At 43.0% G+C, this 15,706-nt stretch overlaps 1 protein-coding gene across 3 annotated transcripts in view; it reads right to left on the bottom strand.

The window, feature by feature from the left end:
* Positions 1-15,706, bottom strand: part of btbd10 (BTB domain containing 10) — a 66,138-nt gene that overhangs the window by 1,532 nt on the left and 48,900 nt on the right. For all 3 annotated transcript variants that reach the window (XM_033038826.1, XM_033038824.1, XM_033038823.1), the window contains 4 exons: positions 14,081-14,183; positions 9,060-9,180; positions 4,420-4,617; positions 459-569 (listed from right to left, as the gene is read on the bottom strand). In XM_033038826.1, coding sequence (XP_032894717.1) covers positions 459-569; positions 4,420-4,617; positions 9,060-9,180; positions 14,081-14,183 — 533 coding nt within the window. The remainder of the gene's footprint in view (positions 1-458; positions 570-4,419; positions 4,618-9,059; positions 9,181-14,080; positions 14,184-15,706) is intronic.

The raw sequence follows: 15,706 nt of genomic DNA, 5'->3' as shown, positions 1-15,706 counted from the left end.
ACTAGAAGGTGTGAGAGGAAAGGTTTAATAGGAACTTGGGCAAATTTTCCACACTGAAGATAGTGGGTATGTGGCACGAGCTGCCAGAGGAAGGAGTTGAGACAAGAACAACATTAGTACGGGTGTTAAAGGTTACGTAGAGAAGGGTGGCGAATGGGGTTGAGAGGGAAAGAGATCAGCCATGATAGAATGGCGGAGCAGACTCGATGGGCCCAATGGCCTAATTCTGCTCCTATGACGTAAGACCATTTGAAAAGACATTTGGACAGGTACATGGATAGGAAACTTTTAGATATAGGCCAAACACGGGCAAGTGGGACTATCGTAGATGGAGCATCTTTGTCAGCATGGACAAGTTGGGTCTGCTGCAGGTTACAATATTTCACTTTACAACTTAGTTCACTCCCAGGTTTATGTAGAAGGTTTACCTACTCCAGTCAGCGAAAACCTTCACGTACCTTCAATTCCCAGTCTGATCTTCTTCAATCCTCTCTCCTTCAGGACAGTCTTGGCCACATCTCTGTTCTCAATATATTTGAAGAATCGATATAACTTGGTACTGTAAATAACTGGACAAATAAGACGTACATTACTATGGCTGCATTTCATGTTATAGCAATATAACTATTATAGTTTTTTTTTAGTAATTATAGTATTTTAGTAATAGTAATTTTTTTTGCCATATACACGCAAGTATGGTGAGATACAATGAAAATCTTGCTTGCAGTAGCATCAAAGATACATAGACTTAAAAAACATGGGGCGGCATGGTGCCGCAGTGGTACAGTTGCTGTCTTACACCTCCAAAGACCCGGGTTCAATTCTGACTTATGGGTGCAGTCTGTACGGAATTTGAACGTTCTCCCAAAGACCCGCGTGGGTTTGCTCTGCGTGCTCCGGTTTCCTCCCACACTCCAAAGACGTACAGGTTTGTAGGTTAATTTGCTTTGGTAAATTATAAATTGTCCCTAGTGTATGTAGGCTAGTGTTAGTGTGCGGGGAACGTTGGTCGGCGTGGACCCGGTGGCTCAAAGGACCTGTTTCCGCGCTGTATCTCTAAACTAAACTCAATATACAAGTAAATAAATTATACATAAATGACACAGTATTCTGAAAGAAAGAACATTGCCAAAAAAAAGTTTGTGCAAAAGACATAATTAGAAAAGAAAAAACAAGTATATGATGGTGCACAGGGTATTCTGTTGCGAAGGTGGGATTAGGGATGTGGAGGATGGTTCAAGAGGCTGACGACTATAGGAAAGTAGCTGTTTCTGAACCTGGTGATGTCGGACTTCAGGCCCCTCCCTGTACCTCTTGCCCGATAGCAGTGAGACGAGCACATCGCACAGATGGTGGGGATTCTTGATGATAGGTGCTGTCATATTGAGGCTGCGCTATTTGTGGATGCTTTCAATGGAAGGCAGGTCGCATTCCTCCTCTTTCTATCAATGCTGTAAGATTATAATTTCCATGGTTCATAAGCAAGTTCCAACATTTATGGTTGCAAATGTTAATCGGTTCAGGAAGAAAGAGAAAAAAAGCTGTACATCTTGGATCTTTTCTGAATTTTTAACAGAATTTGACATTAATACTTCAGATGAAAAGCCATAATGCTGAAATATTATTTATTTCCCACTCCACAGATGATGCCTTACTTGATGTGTTTCCTGCATTTGCTTTCTTTTCACGCTTCCAGAATTGGTGCGTTTTTTAGCCGCTTTTAGACTTGAGATACAGTGTGGAAACAGACCATTCAGCCCACTAAGCCCTCCCCCACCAGCGATCACCTGTACACTAACCTATACATACTTGGGACAATTTGTATAACTTACTGAAGCCAATTAACTTACAAACCTGTACATTTATGGAATGTGGGAGGAAACCTGAGCACCTGGAGAAAACCCACGCAGTCACAGGGAGAACGTACAAACTCTGCACAGACAGCACCCGTGGTCAGGATTGAACCCAGGTCTCTAGCGCTGTAAGGTAGCAACTCTACCGTTGCGCCACCTTGCCGCCCCTGTGGCTTCGGATTCGGCAACAGGAAAGGTCCAAGTAGCAAAACCAGGCACTGGCTCAAATGGAGAACGGGGAGAAAGGTGTAGGGAGTAAAATAAAATTTTCTGCTGAAGTCAAGACATGCAAGCGCGATCGAGACAGTGCGAGAGAGAGCGAGTGGGTGAGTGTACACTTTCATACACATGTTACAACTGAATACACATGCTAGCTCGACACTCCAATGTGCTTTGCCAACCTCAGCACTCTTTTGTTAAATAAACACTGCCCTTGCAATGGGCAACACATTCCAAACAAAACCCCATCTGGTCCACGGACAAACTAATATGGAAAATTAATCTTCTGTAATTATCTACTATGTTGCCCCTAGCATCCCTCAGAGTAGCTTCTCCCAGCTGCTGCCAAACATGCAAAGACCCGCGCAATTTAGTAAAATGGATGTAGTACACGGATCCTCTCTAAATCATAAGTATCATCTCATCGTCGAATCATAGACTAGTACAGGAAACCTTTGTCCTGCGATTTCCCCTGGTACAGTTTCCCAATTAATCTTAGTGCCCTGGTCTTTATCCAGAGATTGGCAATTGCTTTCCTTCAGTTAATTATCCAACTCTCCTTGCAAATAAATTTGTTTCCTCTACCTTTTCAGGCAGTTTCATTCCTCTCCTTTGGCGTTTCTGTGTATCTCTGTGATTGTCCCTTCTTTCCTTGGAGCGCAGGAGGCTGAGGGGTGATCTTACAGAGGTGCGTCAAATCACGAGGGGAATACATAGTGATTGCACAGTCTTTTCCCCAGGGTAGGTATCAAAAACTAGATACCATTGGTTTATGGCGAGAGGGGAAAGGTTTAATAGGAACCCGAGGGACAACATTTTGGCATGGAGGGTGGTGAGTAAATTAAACTAGCTAATCTTATAGCTTGACAGTAGAACAGGAGGCTATTGAGACCCTGAAGCCCCTTACATCACTCAATGTGCGACGGATATGTAACCACATTCAGATGTCTGATTGTCATATGTAGCGACAACGGAACAATTAAATTCATACTTGCTGCAGCTTAACAGGCCCGTAGATTCAATAATACAAATAATCATAATATAATCACTAATGCAATAAATTAATATCCTTAATTCTAAGTAGCCATAATAGACACCGTCCATAGAAAATCATAGTGGCTGATATTAGTGTTGTGTAGCAAACAGTCAGATGGAGACACAAGGAACAGCAGATGCTGGGTTCTTTGGTAAAACACAAAGTGCTGGAGTAACTCATTGGGTTAGGCAACATCTGTCGAGTGAATGGATAGGTGTTATTTCAGGTCGGGGCCCTTCTTCTGGCTTCTTCTTCAGAAGGATCACAATCCGAAACATTATCTATCCATTCCACAGATGCTGCCTGATTTACTGAATACAGCTCGTTGTGTTTAGTTCAGTTAACACAGGTTGTTAGTCTCAAGTGTCACACAAGTGAGACTGGATAAGGATGGCAAATTTCCCTCCCTTGAGGACATTAACAAACATTTATTGAAAACTGGTAGTTTCAAGTCTACTTAGACTTGCTTTAATTCGAGATTAAGCTATGGTACACAATCATCTTTGTTTAAAGTTTCGAAATAAATTTAAGGAGACCAACAAGTCTTAAGAATTGTAAGACTTCAAACAAATTTCAATACCAGAATGAGATCGGTGATCTTAGTCCTAGGACAGAACTGCAAACAAAATTAGATTAATAAAAACATGTTAAAAAAGACAAGTGTACAGTGTACAATAGTGTACAAAAAAAGACACTGTATTGTACACTGACAATGACAATTAAAGTTGATTCTGAATCTGAAAAGTGCTGGAGTAACCCAACGGGTCAGGCAGCATCGCTGGAGAACATGGATAGATGACGGATCTGAAGAAGGCTCCCAACATTGAAACATCACCTGTGCATGTTCTCTAGAGATGCTGCCTGACCCTTTAAGTTACTTCAGCACATTGTGTCTTTTTTTGTAAACCAGCATCTGCAGTTCCTTGTATCCAAAGATAAACATGTGTCTGACAGCGAGTTCTTAAAGACGATTTGAACAATTAAAACTAAATAGCTACAAGTTTAAACCCTTACAATTAAAGGCGAACCTGCATTACGGAGAGGAGGGTTGCATTCATAGAAAACGGGTTATGTCTTAATTTCCCATTACACTGCAGCATTCCATTACATTGCATGCATCAAGAAAGACAAATAGCAAAAAAGAAAGAGTATTCATTTATTTACTTATTGTTCTCTCAATTTGCACGATGGGTGGATTTTATTCCGTGTCTCAAATTTATGATTTGAGAATCTTGTAAGGGCCAATTTCCGTAACGCAAACAACCGTAATGCAGGGGGTCGCCTGTATACAGGATCCAGTCACCAGCTTACTTTGTGAATATTCTTCTCCCATCTGCGGTGGGTACTCCTCGTCCCAGTCGACCACATCGTCATCCGTCAACACGACAATGTGACATTCCCGGTCGCCGCTCTGAGCACTGGCTACCATCAGCGGAACAATCATTTCTTCCAGGTAAGATTCAAACTGCTTGCGTGCACCATCATTGGAGAGCTCATGCATGAGGGCACCTTGAAAGCGCAAAACCCAATTGGTAAGAACCTCAGGAGGTGCGCAAAACTACAAAATACAGAGAGAAAGTAAAATCCAGATAGTCACAGCTCAAACCAGTCCATTTGGCCCACCTTGTCCATGCTTACCAAATTGGCATCCTGGGCTAGTCGCATTGGCCTGATATGTCCCACATCTTTCTAAACCCTTCCTATCCATATCTCCGTCCAAAAGTCTTTTAAAGTCATAATGGTTTCTGTTTCTGAATAAATTCACACGTTTTAGGAGCAGAATTAGGTCATTCGGCCCTATAGTATAATCCACTATTCAATCATGGCTGATCAACAGTGCCCTCCATAATGTTTGGGACAAAGACCCATCATTTATTCATTTTCCTCTTTACTCCACAATTTGAGATTAGTAAGAGAAAAAAATCCCATGGTTAAAGTGCATTGTCAGATTTTAATAAAGGCTATTTTTATACATTTTGGTTTCACCATGTAGAAATTACAGCAGTGTTTATACATAGGCCCCCATTTCAGGGCACCATAATGTTTGGGACACAACAGTGTCATGTAAATGAAAGTAGTCATGTTTAGTATTTTGTTGCATATCCTTTGCATGCAGTGACTGCTTGAAGTCTGCGATTCATGGACATCACCAGTTGCTGGGTGTCTTCTCTGGTGATGCTCTGCCAAGCCAGTAATGCAGCCATCTTTAGCTTATGCTTGTTTTGGGGGCTAGTCTCCTTCAGTTTTCTCTTCAGCATATAAAAGGCATGCTCAATTGGGTTCAGATCGGGTGATTGACTTGGCCACTCAAGAATTGACTATTTTTTAGGTTTGAAAAAAGTCTTTTGCAGCTTTCGCAGTATGTTTGGGATCAATGTCTTGCTGTAGAATGATCTGCCAGCTAATGAGTTTTGACGCACATGTGATTTTTTTTCTATTACAATTCTCAAATTGTGGAGTACAGAGGCAAATAAATAAATGGCGGGTCTTTGTCCCAAACATTATGGAGGGCACTGTATGTTTCTATCTCAACCCCATTAGTCCGTTATTCTCCCCATAACCCCTGACTCCCATACTAATCAAGAATTACAGGTGTCCCTTACAATCGCAGCTTTAAACATATTCATCGACTTGGCCTTCACAGCCATTTGTGACCATGAATTCCACAGATTCACCACCCACCAATTAAAATAATTCCTCCTCATCTCCTTTGTAAAGGTACGTCCTTTTATTCTGAGGTTATGGCCTCTTGTCCTAGACTCTCCCACTAGTGGAAACATCCTCTCTGCATTCTTCATATCTTCCTCTGGTAGCTCATTCCAGATGCAGACTATCCTTCAAGTGAAAAAGGTGTCCCTTAGATCCATCTTAAGTCTCTCCCCTCTTACCTAATGCCTAAGCCCTCTAGTTTTAGAATACCCATACCATATGAAAAAGAATGTCAGTGTTCACTTTATCCATGCCCCTCATGTTCTTGTGCATCTCCAAACGGTCGTGACTCAGCATCCTATAGTTTAAAGAGGAAAATGTCCAAGCCTATCCTACGTCTCCTTATAATCCAAGATGCAAGCCCAAGTAACATGCTGGTGAATCTTGAAGCCAATTACCAATGAAGTAGGCAACCCTTACACTCAATCCGCAATTCAATTTGACTGGAAACTCTATTACACTTTACTTGCCCATGATTTTCCCTTTGAAAGACAGAAGACTGCTCGAGTGAGACCTGATCGAGTGAGACCTCTTCAGAATACAGGTTGGTTGCTCAGAGTATGGCATGAGTGGAGCACAACATGCAGCAGTTTGCCAAGCAGGTGAAATAAGGTTGAACAACAGCTTGGGAAGCTTTACCTCCCTCTCATGAGCTCAGGTGGTTCCTACTTGATACCATGAAAGTAAATCCGCTCCACAGATCTTGAATGCCTCAACACCCTTCATAAAGAGCAGCGCTACAATATTGTTTCCAATCCTAGGCAAAGATCTAATCTGTTCTCTATAAAGTCAAGGAAGCAATGTTTTTTTTTTCTTTCCACAGAAAATTTCCGTAACATTCCCTGACCCTTCCATGATTTCCACATGCCACAGTACAGCTCTTCCCCCCTTCCCCCCCCCTCTTCAAAATTGCATCAGATTGTACTACTCTCATCATGCTGAAACTGCTTTTAGTGCAAGCCTGCAAAGTACACAGGTGACTAAATACTTCACTAGGACACAGAAACTTTGGAGACTGTGCAGAAGAGGTTCACCAAAATGCTGCCTGGAAAGGAGAGTAGTAGCTATAAGGTAGTGTGGACAAACATGGATTATTTGTCTGGAATGTCAGAGGCCGAGGCGAGACCTGATAGAAGTACAGGTGCACAACCTTTTATCCGAAGATCCAAATAACGAAAACCTCCGAATAGCGGACATTTTTTCGGTCCTTGAAGAAAGGTCCTTGAAAACGTTCACCGAGGGCGGCCCGCAGAGGTGACAGCGGAACTTCCGGTCGGTCCTCGAAGAAAGGGGAACTAAATCCCCATTCATAAAAGAGAAGGTGAGGGTATATTACGCGGGAGGGTTAATAATTGACAATATGCTGCTGCCTGCCGAGTTAAAAAGTTCCCACGGTAGCACGATACACAGTGTTTCGTGAGTCTTGCGTGGGAACTTTTTAACTCAGCAGGCAGGCAGCAGCAGCAGATTGTCGCTGCCTTCAGTCACCCCACCTACACCCCTCTGCTTCCCGGCCATGTGTGTGACCCCTTCCCTCCCCTCTCCAGCTCCCCGCCCATTGCACCGCCTCGGGGGCTATGCACTGTCTTCACGTCGGCGATGCTAGCAGGTCAGTGCCAGACACCGGAGACGTCAGGACCAACAGGACACCGACCCCCAGGCCCACTGCAAGCACGGAGATCCCAGAGACCCACAGCCAGCAGCAGCCCAGCCCCGTTCCAACTCCAGAGGAAAGCTGCAAACTGGCCGGAGACATCAGGACCACCAGAAGCCGCTCCCCAATGGGCCGCTACGGCGACAAGTGGCAGTTCGCCCACAGCCCCCTCATCGGGACACCGACCCCCAGGCCCATTGCAAGCACGGAGATCCCAGATCAGCAACTCCAGCCCAGCCCCGCTCCAACTCCAGAGGAACACGCTCCCCGTATGGGCAGAAGCTGATGGTGTGCAAGGTACGTCTTGTTCTTGGCGTAGCTCGGGCTGTGGGCGAACTGCCACTTTTCGCCATAGCGGCCCATCGGGGAGCGGATTCCTCTGGAGTTGGAGGGGGAGGGGGGTATTGTGCTGTTTGATCGCCCCCTGCTATCCCAGGGACAGGGAGACAGGACGTTCACCGAGGGCGGCCCGCAGAGGTGACAGCGGAACCTCCGGTCGGTCCTCGAAGAAAGGGGAACTAAATCCCCATTCATAAAAGAGAAGGTGAGGGTACATTGCGCGGGAGAGTAGGAATCCCAAGACAAAGTTGAGTGAGCGTTCACCGAGGGTGGCCCGCAGAGGTGACAGCGGAACCTCCGGTCGGTCCTGGAAGAAAGGGGAACTAAATCCCCTTCATAAAAGAGAAGTGGAGGGTATATTGCCCGGGAGGGTATATCTCCTACCTGGAAGAAACCGGACATTTTTTCCAGGGTGTCGTCTGCACACCAAAGCTCACCAAAGCTCACGTTTGGCGCCAAACGCACGTCGCCTCTACTGCACACGGATATAAGAGTGTGAAAATGTCGCCTTAGGCCACCTAAGGGCATGTAGCCCCGCTAGGGTGACATGAGTGCGAGAGGTGATTCAATGCTGCGGGCACATTTACAAATTCTGGAATTCATTCAACACACTGCATTTCATACAGACATTTATTCTGCAAGAAAAAACTACATTGAAGACTCAAACTCGCGACCGAGGAACTGCCGGGATCAAGGCGCAAATTCGCGACCTTGCGGATATGAGCCGAGCACTCTACCACTGAGCCAGCCATTAAAATCTACGCTAAAAAAATTCCATTCCGAAGACCGACAAATTCCGAATTACGAAAAGTGTCTGGTCCCAAGGCTTTCGGATAAAAGGTTGTGCACCTGTATATAAAACTATGATGAGCATTAGATGGAGTAGACAGTCAAACGCTTTACCCAGGGTGGAAATATCAAAGGCGAGAGGCCATCATTTTAAGGTCAGAGGGGGAAAGTTTAAAGGAGATGTGCAGGGCCAGTTCTCTTTTGCACAGAGTGGCACGTGCCTGGAACACACTGCTATGGGTGGTGGTAGAAAAAGATATGATAGTGGCGGTTAAGAGGTTTTTATATAGGCACATGGATATGTATGGAATGGAGGATTATGGATCACATGCAATCAAAGGAGATTAACAGGGCATGATGTTCGGTACAGACAATGTGGAGGGCCTGTTCCTGTGCTGTACTGTTCCACATTCTATACGCATTTGGAAAAAGCCAAGTTTGCCGGAGAGACAGCACTCACTGAGATCTCTGCATTTGATGGTACTGTAGTCAAAGGAGATGCAGAGGTAGTCACAGGCTTCCCTCAATTCAGGAATTGAGATCCCATCTGGACATCTGATTGCACCAGTCTTGTAATAATCCTGCAAAACATGAAACATTTAATAGCTTTACAAGGGAAACTGAATCAGAAAAGCAATAAAAATACAAGTAACAAGATTTTGCTAATGGAACCCACGCAGCAGAAGGAATGACTTTAAACTGCACCACACAAAGCCTAGGTGCTGACACTTAGATGTAAAGCTGCTAATCCTAGCAGTTCATCTCAAAAGCTAATCTCAAAAAGATGTGCACAGAAAGTGGAGACCAACTATGGTTTTCAGATGGGAGATAACCAGTCTGAAATGAGTTCCCACAAGTTATCCTTACTTCTGCATGATAAATTCCACTCACTATATCAAAAATAGAAACGGCCTTTGTAAATAACATACAGTGACAACACTCAGCAGGTGAAGGTGCAAGGGGAAGGCAATTTATAAATACAAAAAACAAAGCGCTGGAGGAACTCAATGGTTCGGGGCAGCATGTGTGGAGAGAATGGACAGTAAGTTTTGGGTTGGGCCTTTTCTTTTCTTTAGACTTAAAACTGTGAGTAGAAATTAATCCATAAAATAGTCTCGTTAATCTGATTTCTTCACAAAATGATTCAGAAAGTCCTACTCCATAATAATAATAGATGATGAATCTGTGGCATTCATTGCCAGTTAGCTGTGGAGGCCAAGACATTGGGTATTTTTAAGGCAGAGATTGAGATTCTTGATTATAAAGGTGTCAAAAGTTACAGGGAGAAGGAAAAGAATGGGGTTGAGAGGGAACAATAGATTAGCTATAGAATGGAGGAGTTGACAGAATGAATGAGATGCAGAATAAAATTCACACTCGTGGAATTTGAGCGAATGGCCTAATCTGCTCCTGTGTCTTATGGTCTTATAATTGACTATTTTTCCCAACTTTATTTTGGGCTGTGGGCGGGCCCAGCATGTCTATTGATTGGCCAGTCTTAGTTACCTCAACAACAGTGGGCTTAGCCACGCAAGTCATCATGTGGAGAACACGTCCACTGTGAAGTGTAGGGCAGCATCAATATACGCTGAGTGATTGGCTTACTTTGTAAATCTGTATGGTTCTTAGACAACTCAGCAATGTTCACAGCTCTTCCCTCAACATCAGGTCACTTGAAATTGTATGTTTGAGATGCGATTTGTGTTCCTGACTTACTAGCTTTTTTCATACAATGTCAGTTGCAGTTAATGTGAGTTGTAGCTGGCAAATCGTTCCTGATTTAATTACCTGACAACTAAACATTCCTGACTAATGCAAAAGTTTGAAGGGGAAGCATATTTGTATTCCTTATTTAGGAAGTAGGTGTTATTAATTAATATTAATTATATTATCAACCAATGTCCATTAATCGGTAAGAAAATTAGTATGTTATATAACGAGCTATATGTTCATTTTGCAGATAGAAGCATTGCCGTATTTATTGCCTCCACCACTTGTCCTTAAGAAGGCAATGGTGAGCCACCTTTATGAACTTCAATCACAGCTTCTCCCAGGCTACAAAGTAATGAGTGCCAAAGATAAATCTAATGAACATGAAGAAACGCTGATATTTTTCTAAGTCAGAAAGGTGAGTGACTTGGAGGGTCGTCCACGTGGTGTCGTTCCAGTCTCCTGCCCCCCTTGTTCACCAAGTGGTAGACTTTGAGTTTTGCTATGAAGATAAGCTCAATAGAGTTGAAGAGTTATACATCATGGAAACATGCCCGTCTGCCGAACTCCTCTCTGCTAACCAAGACGTCTATCGTGGTTGGCCCTATTTTCCTGTACTGGGTCCATACTCTTCTCAACCTTTTTTATCTACGTACCTCTCTAAATGTATTTTGAACACTAATTATATCCGCCACTATTTTCCTCTGACAGCTTGCTCTGTATACCACCACTGTGCATAAAATTTGCTCCACAGGTCCCTTTTAAATCTTTCCCCTCCCATCTTAAATCTATGCCCTCCCCTACACTGGGAAAAAGACTGGGACCACCCACCTTATCTATGCCTTTATATATCTCTATATGGTCACCCCTTAATATTTTTCGCTCCAGGGAACAAAAAACTACCTGCCTATCCCGCCTCTCCTTAAAACATAAGCCCTCCAGTCCCGCCAACATCCTCATGATTCGTTTCTTCATCCTTTCAGGTTTAATGATATCCTTCTTACAGCTGGTGGACCAGAACTGTGCTCAATATTCCACTATTTATAAACATCCTTACAGCTTGATATTTTTCTATCTCGGGTCACCTCATCCTTGGGTTATTTAACCTCTCCAGCTCCACCACCATGCAGATAGATCATCAGCAAACAGACCCACCTCAGACTGTATGATAGACAAAATGCTATTGATGAAGCAGCTGAAGACAAGTGGAAGTGGTCCTTGCAAGGAGGCACACCTACAGCGATGTTCTAACAGCGGGGTGACAGTGCTCAACTCCACAGAACTTTCCTTTGTCCAAGGTAAAACATTGAACTCTATTCCCCATATGCCAAATGCAGTCTGACCCACGTATATTCATCGTTTTCTGTTTTCATTGCAGATATCTCACTGCTGCAATTTTTAAATTTTCATTTGCCATTATTGAGTCATAGAGCTGTACAGCACAGAAATAGCCTTGTTGGCCCAACTTTCCCATGCCAACCAAGTTGGCATATCTGGGCCTGCATTTGGCCCAGAGCCCTCCAAATCCTTCCTTCCCATATACCTATCCAAATACATTTTCAGTTTAGTATGTTAATTTAATTTATTATTTAAACTATACCATGCTTAGTCTCCTATACTTCAGGAAAAAGTAAATAGCTTTGCCTTTTGCAATATTTTACTATGTTGCAAAATATGAATAAATTTCTCCACAGGAAGGGAAAACAAAGCAGATTAACAAGTCAGGGCTAATTTCCATACGACAGGATGAATACCTGCATCTAATGTCATAGTGAACAGATGGAGTTGCATTATTTAACATTCCAAACCCAACAATGTGGCTGGCATAAACCCCTCTGAGTGCAGAAGGGTTTAAATGCAGCAGCAAAAGACAATTATGCAAGGGCATTGCATCACAACCAATGGACGATCTCAGTAAAGGACATTGAGGGAAGTTAGTGTAGAAATAGCAGGGGCTATGGCAGAAATATTTCAAATGTCATTAGAAACGGGAATAGTGCCGGAGGATTGGCGTACTGCGCATGTTGTTCCATTGTTTAAAAAGGGGTCTAAGAGTAAACCTAGCAATTATAGACCTGTTAGTTTGACGTCAGTGGTGGGCAAATTAATGGAAAGAATACTTAGAGATAATATATATAAGCATCTGGATAAACAGGGTCTGATTAGGAACAGTCAACATGGATTTGTGCCTGGAAGGTCATGTTTAACTAATCTTCTTGAATTTTTTGAAGATGTTACTCGGGAAATTGATGAGGGTAAAGCAGTGGATGTTGTGTATATGGACTTCAGTAAGGCCTTTGACAAGGTTCCTCATGGAAGGTTGGTTAAGAAGGTTCAATGGTTGGGTATTAATGGTGGAGTAGCAAGATGGATTCAACAGTGGCTGAATGGGAGATGGCAGAGAGTAATGGTGGATGGTTGTTTGTCAGGTTGGAGGCCAGTGACGAGTGGGGTGCCACAGGGATCTGTGTTGGGTCCACTGTTGTTTGTCATGTACATCAATGATCTGGACGATGGTGTGGTAAATTGGATTAGTAAGTATGCAGATGATACTAAGATAGGTGGGGTTGCGGGTAATGAAGTAGAGTTTCAAAGTCTACAGAGAGATTTATGCCAGTTGGAAGAGTAGGCTGAAAGATTGCAGATGGAGTTTAATGCTGATAAGTGTGAGGTGCTACATCTTGGCAGGACAAATCAAAATAGGACGTACATGGTAAATGGTAGGGAATTGAAGAATGTAGGTGAACAGAGGGATCTGGGAATAACTGTGCACAGTTCCCTGAAAGTGGAATCTCATGTAGATAGGGTGGTAAAGAAAGCTTTTGGTGTGCTGGCCTTTATAAATCAGAGCATTGAGTATAGAAGTTGGGATGTAATGTTAAAATTGCACAAGGCATTGGTGAGGCCAATTCTGGAGTATGGTGTACAATTTTGGTCGCCTAATTATAGGAAGGATGTCAACAAAATTGAGAGAGTACAGAGGAGATTTACTAGAATGTTGCCTGGGTTTCAGCAACTAAGTTACAGAGAAAGGTTGAACAAGTTAGGGCTTTATTCTTTGGAGCGCAGAAGGTTAAGGGGGGACTTGATAGAGGTTTTTAAAATGATGAGAGGGATAGACAGAGTTGACGTGGAAAAGCTTTTCCCACTGAGAGTAGGGAAGATTCAAACAAGGGGACATGACTTGAGAATTAAGGGACTGAAGTTTAGGGGTAACATGAGGGGGAACTTCTTTACTCAGAGAGTGGTAGCTGTGTGGAATGAGCTTCCAGTGAAGGTGGTGGAGGCTGGTTCGTTTTTATCATTTAAAAATAAATTGGATAGTTATATGGATGGGAAAGGAATGGAGGGTTATGGTCTGAGCGCAGGTATATGGGACTAGGGGAGATTATGTGTTCGGCACGGACTAGAAGGGTCGAGATGGCCTGTTTCCGTGCTGTAATTGTTATATGGTTATTATATGGTTAAAGCCTTTCAGATCTGTTTTAGATCAGCATATTGCTCTGCTTCTGACAGCATGCTATTTTAAAATTTTGTAAGAGTCAACTCTGATGCATATTAATATCCGCTCACGTCCATCAGCGGCAGGGATTTTGTTTGCCCTCATTGTTTCAAATGGTTCAAGTAATTAACTATTATTTCCTGTCATTTTAAAAGCATTTACTCAAATAAAAACAGCCCATCCATATGACAGAAGCAAATGTTTGCTTTTAAACTCTCACAAGCTCAGTACCGCAGCAACACTGCAAATCTTCAATGCTACAAATTTACCAAAATAGCTCGAAACACCGTGGAGCTGATTCCTTCAGCCACCTCGTACTCTCCTTTTTCATTTGGACGTGTGAAATTGTGCTCTCTTCCCGATCCAAACATCCTGTGGGGACACAGAGTGGTTAGAAACACATCGGTAAATTTGTATTGACTACTTCACTCGTCGAGGGAAAAGGCCTATTTAATGTTCAGTTGAAGCTGTGATCACACACTCAAAGCCCAGAGAATTAATTAACTATCAGAACTGAAACTGAAGGGCGTCCTAACCGCTCAACCTTGAACAACTCCAGGCTTCGAAGGAGGGTGGGATACGAGTGTGGTATATAAAGACAGCACAACATTTATTTTAAATGGCATCCAAGTCAAGAAAATCATTCCAAATTCGCACATCCCTTCCAAAAATTTCAAATGTTTCCTCTTAAATTCAACACATCATAATAGTGATGAATAGTAGTTTTAATATTCTTTTCAATAACATCTTTCAATGTGGCTGATATTATGTCCACAAAATATTATTTTTGATTTTAGTCGAGAAACAATGTAAAGTGAAATGTTTGTAACATACAACATTGCAGCTTCAATGCAGAGGAATACCTTAAAGGTTTTAAACAAAGGACTTTAAAGGGTAATTGAGTGTTTAGTGAAGAAGTTGAAATGAGGCAGGTGAAGGCGTGGCTGCCATTAATGGGCAAGAGTGGGTTATCGTAAAATCTTCTTATTTTGTAACATCACCCAATTCCACAGCGAGCCTTGGTTGACATCACATACGAAAACCCTCATTCGTATGCACCCCTGACCAACCTGCATCATTCTCCCTACATAAGCTTGAGCTCATCCGAAACAGTGCTTCACAATCCTAATACGTGCTGCACTGTTCACTCACCAGCCCATGCAGTTAACTGCAACAACTTCCAATCTGGCAATGACCTGCTCTTAAACATTCTCCAGAGAAAATAATCCAAGTCTTGTCTTAACCTCTCTTTATTGCTGATACCATCTAAACCAAGCAACACTCTGGTAAACTTCTTCTGCATCCTGTCCAGCCTTCCTATAATGGGGTGACAACTGCAAATGTATACACAGGATCAGTGTGAAGGGGTTTGATTTGGTAGGCGAGGGGAAAGAAGGGAAATTATCAGAGAAAACGATAGTCCCCATCTTGATAACAAACTCATAAGATTTCACATTTGTCCACAGAGGAATGAGAGATAGATTTATGGAGTCGTTGTCTCGTGCAGTTAGTGCCTCATAGGTGCGTGTGGGGGCTGTTTCTGCAACCCAGAATGATCCTATCATATTATACATTAGCACTGTCAGCAAGACAAAGGAGCCAGTTATCGACCTCGGGGGGGGGGGCTGTTGGAGAATTTGGCCTAATCACCATCAATGGTGCCGGTGGAAGTGTTTGAGAGCTTCAAGTTCCCTGGCGTAAATATTACCAATGATCTGTCGTGGACCAACCGCATTGGAGCCAATAAGGCACACCAATGCTTCCACTTCTTCAGGAAACTGAGGAAATTCCACTCATAAATAGCTTCTTCCCCTCTGTTATCAGGCTTCTGAATGGTCCTTCCATGAGCTAGTGGACTGCCTGATTCACCTCAACCCCATTGTGGATATTGGATT

This window comes from Amblyraja radiata, chromosome 20 (assembly GCF_010909765.2).
Source record: "Amblyraja radiata isolate CabotCenter1 chromosome 20, sAmbRad1.1.pri, whole genome shotgun sequence".
NCBI lineage: Eukaryota > Metazoa > Chordata > Chondrichthyes > Rajiformes > Rajidae > Amblyraja > Amblyraja radiata.
The sequence above is the reverse complement of the archived record's forward strand: the minus strand, read 5'-3'. Positions and strand labels throughout refer to the sequence as shown.